At 47.5% G+C, this 7,328-nt stretch overlaps 1 protein-coding gene across 1 annotated transcript in view; it reads left to right on the top strand.

The window, feature by feature from the left end:
• Positions 1 to 7,328, top strand: part of LOC130578237 (uncharacterized) — a 20,518-nt gene that overhangs the window by 10,949 nt on the left and 2,241 nt on the right. The window contains exon 8 of the mRNA XM_057374178.1: positions 3,433 to 7,313. Within this exon, the coding sequence (XP_057230161.1) occupies positions 3,433 to 7,313 (3,881 nt within the window). The remainder of the gene's footprint in view (positions 1 to 3,432; positions 7,314 to 7,328) is intronic.

Below are 7,328 nucleotides of genomic sequence, written 5' to 3'. Positions count from 1 at the left end.
AATTGGCCCAGGTTTGGTCAGTGGCATGTCCATCATCCTCAGAGCCAACAGCAATTAGCTCTGCTGGACATGGTGGAAGCCTCCAGAAGTTTCTCACAGGCACCATCTTTTTGGCCCCCCCACTTCCAAAAACTTGGCCAAGCAAAAGCAACACACAAGGCTCTACAGGCCCAGCTCCCTTGGCCTTTCCTCATAAGAGAGATGCTCCAGCCCCTTCATCATCTTTATAGCTCTCCTCTGGACCCACTTCAGGAGCCCCATGCATCTTTTGTACTGAGGAGCCCAGAACTGGACACAGCACTCCAGATGTGTCTGACCAGGCTGGGCAGAGGGTCAGGATCACCTTGCTCAATCCCATGATAATGCTTTTCCTACTGCAGCCCAGGATCCCATTGGGCTTCCTGGACCCCTGAGCACACTGCTGGCTTGTGGAGAGCTTGTTGTCCTTCAGGACTGCTAGGTCCTTCTCTGCGGAGTTGCTTTCCAGCATGTTGGCCCCCAGCCTGTGCTGGTGCAGGGTGTTATTCCTCCCCTGGTGCCGGACCCTGCACCTGCCTTTGTTGAATTTCAGGCAGTTCCTCTCTGCCCATCTCTCCAGCTGGCCAAGGTTCCTCTGAAGGGCTGCAGAGCCCTCTGGGCTATCGGCCACTGCTCCCAGCCTGGTGTGGAGAGGGAACATGCTGAGGAGGCCTCTGCCCCTTCATCCAGGCCATTGATGAATAAACTAAAGGATACTGCGCCCAGGGGCTATCACTAGTGACAGGCCCCCAGTTATACCCTGTGCCACTGATTATGACCCTCTGAGATCCGCCATTCAGCCAGTTCTCAATCCAGCTCTCTGTCCACTCATCCAGTCCACACTTCCTGACTTTTTCTATGATGATGCTGTGAGAGACAGTGACAAAAGCCTTGCTAAAGTTGAGGTAGACAATATCCACTGCTCTCCCCTCATTCATCCAGGCAGTTGTTTCATCACAGAAGTCAATCAGGTTGGGCAAACATGATTTACTTTTAGTGAATCTATGTTGACCACTCCTGATCATCTTCTTATCTTCCTTGTAGATAGAGATGGCCTCTGGAGTGAGGTGCTCCATCACTTTTCCAGGGATTGAGGGGAGGCTGACTGATTGGTAGCTCCTTGGTCCTCCTTCTTGCCTTTTTTGAACACTGGGTTGACATTTGCTTTCTTCCAATCCTTGGGCATGTCTCATGAACACCACAGTCTTTCAAAGATGATTGTTGTCCCCCTGCTCTCTCAGACCTCATGGATGCATCCTGTCAGGGCTCCTGGACTTGTGGATGTCAAGTTTATTTATTTATTGTTTAGATGTTCTCTGACCCAATCCTACTTGAGCAAGGGAAGGTCTTCCTTTCAGCATTCTTTTACCCTGGTCTCCTGGGTCAGAAATCACTSAGGCCTGGTCTTGTCARTGAAGACAGATGCATAGAAGGCATTCAGTAASTGCCTTCTCTGCATCCTCTGTCACCAGAGTGCCCCCCTCCATTTGCTAACGAACCCATATTATCCTTAATTTTCCTTTTGTTGTGATGTGTTTGAAAAAGCCCTCTTCGTTATCCTTAACATTCTTGGCCAGATTTAATTCTGGATGGGCCTTGGCCTTTCTAGTCTTCTTTCTGTTTACTCTGACAGCCTCTCTACATTCACTCCAAGTGGCCTGACCTGCTTCCATCTCCTGTATATTTCTGGCCTAAATTTGTGTAATGACAAGAGTTCTTTATTCATCCACAGAGGTTTGTTGTCCCGTTTCCTATTTTCTCATTGGGATGCACTGTCTTTGAGCTTGTAGGAAGTGAGCCTTGAATGTTGAGCAACTCTCTTGGACCCCWCTTCCTTGCAGGGCTTRCTTCCATGAGATTCTCCCGAGGAGATCCCTAAAGAGGCTAAAGTTAGCTCTCCAATAGTCCCTGGGTGTAATCGTGCTCTGTCCTACTTCTTCTTCAGTACTGAGCACACACTACAATCTCAGTCACTGCAGCCAMGGCTGCCCCAACCTGCACATGTCCAACAAGGATTTCCCTGTTTGTTAGTATAAGCTTGGGCAGYGCAGCATTCCTTGTGGGATCCTCCGCTACTTGTGACAGAAAATCTCATCAGTGCTTTCCAGGAACCTCCAGCACCATTTGTTTTTCGCTGCTTTGCTTCTCCAGAAGATGCCAGGGTGGTTAAAGCCCCACCAAGAACCAGGGCCTGGCACTGTGGGGCTGCTTCCAGCTGCCTGCAGGAGGCCTCATCCACTTCCTCCTCCTGATCAGRTGGTCTCTAGCAAACACCCACAATGATGTGGTGGTCCCACCCTTACTAGTCTGCCCTGTTATCCTCCCCAAGGCAGAGCTCGGTACACTCTGAGTATTGCCTCACAAAGAGGGCAACTCCTCCACTGCACCTTTCTGGTCTGTCTCTCCTAAACAGCGTGTGGCCCTTCATGCCAGCATTCCAGTCACGGGAGCTATCCCACCATTTCTGTAATTGCAATGAGATTGAAGTCCAGAGGCTGCACACAGATCTCTAGTTCCTCCTGTTTGTTCCCCATACTGTGTGCATTGGTGTACAGCACTTAATGAAAGTATTAGTTGGTGACAATATTTCAGTGGGAGTGTGAAGGRATGTCCCATAACTATGTCTAGTGGTTGCATCTTTGACTGCTTGACTGAGGTAAGCCTTCTTTTGCTACTAAGGTGTTTCTCTGATATTTCCCTGTTGTCTTCTGTTATCTCAGGAGTCCCTGGCTTGTCTCTGTAAGGCTGCTGTTGGGCTTCGGTGACTGATACATCTCAGAGTCACCTGCAGAGRGAATTCAGAAGTATCCTATCCCTCTGACTTTTTCATACTATCCCCCAGTTTGCTAGGGACAAGCCTGATATTGCTGTCCTTCTCCATTATAAATAGTTTAAAGCTCTCCAAGGAGTCTTGCTACTTCCCATGCAAAGACTCACTCAGAGAGGTGAATCCCATCTGATACCAGCATGCCTGACTCTACATAGGCCGTATCATTGTCAAAAACCCCAAAATCGTGGTGGTGACACCAGCTGTGGAGCCATGTCTTAGCAGACTCAGCCTGTCYGTTTCTTTCTATATTTAAGCTTTTAACTATTTCTATTTTCCTTTTTTTTTCATTATTGCTGCTTACAACTATTGCTGTATTCATTTTTTTGTTTAATATTGCTGCTTTGAACTGGGGCTATTGAGGAGAAGATGAATTGTGCCTCAGATTTTCTTAGCAAATGTCACAAAGCCATGAAATCTTTCTTGATCGCTCTCAGATTATGTGTTGCTATTACCTCACCCCCTACATGGAGGATCAGTAATGAATAGTAGTCGGTGGGACACACCAGGCTTGGGAGGCTCCTGGTAACATCTTTAACCAAAGACTACTAGTATTATTAAAGATAATTCAACTTTTTATGAAACAGGCAAAGGAAGACTACAGCAAAATCTGGGGTGTGATAAACATCAGTGCAGTAAATCAGAATGGGAAGTCCATGACTCCGATCATAAGACCGTCTCAAATCGAGCAAGAGAACTTGCTGCGCAGCATTTATGAAAGTCGTGTGGATCCCTCTGTTGTGCAGTACATTGAAGCCCATGGCACAGGAACTGCTGCTGGAGATCCTACTGAAGCTGAAAGCCTGGGCAGTGTCGTTAGCAAAAAGAGGTCTTCCCAARTTTCCATTCTGAAAATCGGTTCAGTGAAAGGAAATATTGGGCACACGGAATCGGCTGCTGGAGCAGCCRGCTTAATCAAAGTGCTCTTGATGATGCATCATGGAAAGATTGTTCCATCCTTGCATTACTCAAAGGAGATGAGCAGCATTGATACAGACAAATTAAATCTTGCTGTTGCCACAGCTGTAGAGCCCTGGGAAGAATCCAGTGAGTATGGAAGGGTAGCTGGRATCAACTGCTTTGGGTTTGGAGGAACCAATGCTCATGTTGTAGTCAGGCAGGTGAAGCAGCCAGAGCCTCTTCCTGCCTTTAAGAAGCCCCTGGAATTAGTTGTGCTGTCAGCAGCATCCCRTAAGTCCCTCCAGATGACAATGGCTGATACGGCTGAGCAGCTGAGCACAAGAAACACCATAACTCTCCCCAGCCTGGCCTATACATCGGCCTGCAGAAGAAGCCATGCCAACTACAGGTACCGAAAAGCDTTTGTCACAAATTCCCTCCAGCACTTGCAGCAAGAGCTGAAATTGGCATCGAGCACTGAGCCTACCATGTCAAAAGTGGAACCACAGCTGGTGTTTGTGTTCTGTGGCAATGGTGTAATGCTGAAGGAGTTGAGTGAGGCACTGCTGAGCTCAGAGCCAGTGTTCAGAGACAAGTGTAAGGAAATAGAAGAGCTTTTTCAGCAGCACGCTGCCATCAGCCTCCTGCCAGCAAGAAATCGTAACCCAAAGGACTTGCTGAATCCAGAGCTTTCCCAGCCCTTGCTGTTTGCCTTGCAGGTTGCCACAGCTTCCCTCCTGAAGCACTGGGGTATCAAACCCATTGCTGCTGTTGGCCCCTCGATGGGAGAAGTGGCTGCTGCACATATTGCTGGGTACCTTTCCCTGGCTGATGCAGTCAAAGTGATTTATCACCGGAGCAGGCTGCAGGCAAAGGCTGCTGGCGGCAGAATGTTGGTGGTTGGAAACATCCCTGTTGAAGAGATTGCTGAACRTCTGCATCCCTACTCGGGAAAGGTGTGCATTGCTGCTTTCAACAGCCCCATTTCCTGCACCTTGTCTGGCAGTGTAGATGCTGTGGAAGCTTTCCAGAAAGAGTTAGCTGAAGCTTTCAAACAGAGAAACATCTTTCTTCATGTTTTAAATGTTCCAGTTGCATACCACAGCCCCAGCATGGATATGATACTCAGGGAGCTGGAGGAGCAGATAGAGCCCTTAGAAAAGCAGAAGGGGGAAATGGAAGTGATTTCAACACTGACTGGGATGGCTGCATCTGAAAATGACTTTGCTCAGGGCAGATTCTGGGCACGGCATGCTCGTGAGCCGGTTGCTTTCATGAGGGCAATCCAAACTGCAGCCAGAGACAGGGAAAATGTGGTGTTTGTGGAAATAAGTCCTCATCGAGCATTGCAGCGAAGCATAAAGGAAACTCTAGGAAAAGGCACAAAGGTGTTCTCCTCTTTGCAAACTGATGCAGAGTATCAGACACTCCTGACCCTGGCAGGAAATCTGTTTGAACTGGGAHATAATCCCAACTGGCAGCACTTTTATAAGGGGTATCAAAGTGTTCCTGTTGCCATTCCACGATATCAATTTGATCGACAAAAACTCATGGCCTGTCTGGATGTCCATCAACAAGCAAATCAAAGAGGTGTCAGTGCCAGTCACCCTTTGATTTATGGCATAAACAGTGACAATGTGGAATTTGGCTGCCTGGTGTCTCAGGACACGACACCGTACTTATATGAGCACAGGAACAGTGGAATGGCCTTAGTCCCTGGGGCTTTTTATGTGGAGCTTGGTCTGGCCTCTGTGATGAGCAGCTCAAGACCTAAAGTGCCTCTGAGTACTTGCCAGCTGAGTATCTGTTTTTCTGCACCGTGTGTCCTCACACAGAGTTCYCAAGTGCTGAGGATCAAACTGAGTCCACAAAAAGCCATGACAGCCTTTGAGGTTCTCTCTTCCTCCAATGCAGTTTATGCTGCTGGCCAAGTGGCAGAGGGGCTCGAAGGTGTGGTGGAAGAAAGCAGCATCTCCTTCCAAGCCATCTATCAAAGATGCAGGTCAGTGATTAGCAGAGAGGAGGTTTATGATGCTCTCTCTCAGGTTGGCTTTCAGTATGGCTCCATATTCAGGCAGCTCAGTGATGTGCATTATTGCCAGGAGCTAAAAGAAGCTATAACAAGAATAAAGGTGAATGAGRAGACCGTCAGAGACWTGTACAGCTACTGCATCCACCCYGTGCTGCTCGACTGTTTTCTGCAGATGACCGCTGTCTTGACYTCAAGGACATTCCAGTCCAGAGCAGGCTTTCCTTCAGGGATAGGCAGCCTGGTGGTTCTCCGACCACTGGAGGAAGAAATGATGATATACATGAGATTGAGCAAGTCYACTGGGAACTGCCTCGAGGTCTGTGGATGCTTTGTGGACAAACATGGCTCTGTTCTGGCTGAGCTCAAGCGCGTTGCCATCACTTTCATAAAGGAAGGATCTTCCAGAGACAATGAGTTCCTGTTTGAAAACAAGTGGAAAGAAGTCTCTCTTTCACAGACAATTGGACATCTGGGGTTTAAGCYCAGASTCCTTGTCTTTGCAGACAAATTTGGAATAGCTGAGCAGCTCAAAAMGTAYTTRCATCCAGCTTCAAGGTATGTTATGCATGAAGACTGGGAATCCCTCGTGGAAGGTGATGCACAGAACAAAATGAGAGCAGAGGTTGAGGACTATGATGACATCCTCTTTCTGTGGGGARTTCAAAAGTTAARTGAAGATTTGCCAAGKAAAGCTGTAGAWCAGCTGGCAAAGTGTTGTGAAGCCTATCGCCAGGTAGTGGTGGCATTRAGAGAGAAGACATCCTGCTGCTCAGTCAGAGTGATCACCTACAGAACAACAGAGAGATATGTGGACCACGTTAACTGTGGGTTTGCATTGTAYGGCATGACCAGAACTTGCGTCGTTGAAGTTCCAGAAATCACATTTCAGTTGATTGACCTCGGCTCTTCCAGTTCCCTGGACATCTCAGTGTTAGCAGATGTTCTTGTCAAATACAAAGGTGGGGACTACCCAGAAGTTTGCATCGGCCAGGGAAGAGTTTATGTGTCYGAAATCAGACGCACACCTTTTGTAGATGCAGATCACATCCAACCYGTGAGGTCTCTCCAGAAATCACAGACATTCACTTTGTACACTTCTGATCCGTACACAGCAAAAGACTTGTCTGGGGAATTATCTACAAGCACTGCTAGTCAGCTTGACAAASAGAGTGTTGAAATTCAAGTGGATAAAATTTGTCTCCACTCAGAAGATTATTTTGCTATTAGTGTTTCTAGTTGCAACTTTGGTAATACWCTGTATTGGAACTCACAAGYAGGAGACAAACACAGACTTCTAGCTCTTGATTTCAGTGGCACAGTCACAGCAACAGGCACTGATGTGAAAAAAGTGAAAGTGGGAGATCATGTGGTTTCATGTTATCCCACTGCTGYGTCATCTCGAGTTCAGATTCCAGGRAMAGTTTGTTTCAATGTCAAGAAATTCCCATTTCTCCAGAAAGTCCCTTGTGTGTCCTACTTCATCATTGCATGGGAAATTTTCACTCAGAGGTTGCCAAAGGGGAAACAAGGCCGAATGCTTGGTATTATAAC

Source organism: Malurus melanocephalus, unplaced genomic scaffold (genome assembly GCF_030028575.1).
Source record: "Malurus melanocephalus ecotype Western Australia unplaced genomic scaffold, MMel_1.1 scaffold_218, whole genome shotgun sequence".
NCBI lineage: Eukaryota > Metazoa > Chordata > Aves > Passeriformes > Maluridae > Malurus > Malurus melanocephalus.
Note: the sequence above shows the minus strand (reverse complement) of the source record. Positions and strands in the feature narration are given on the sequence as shown.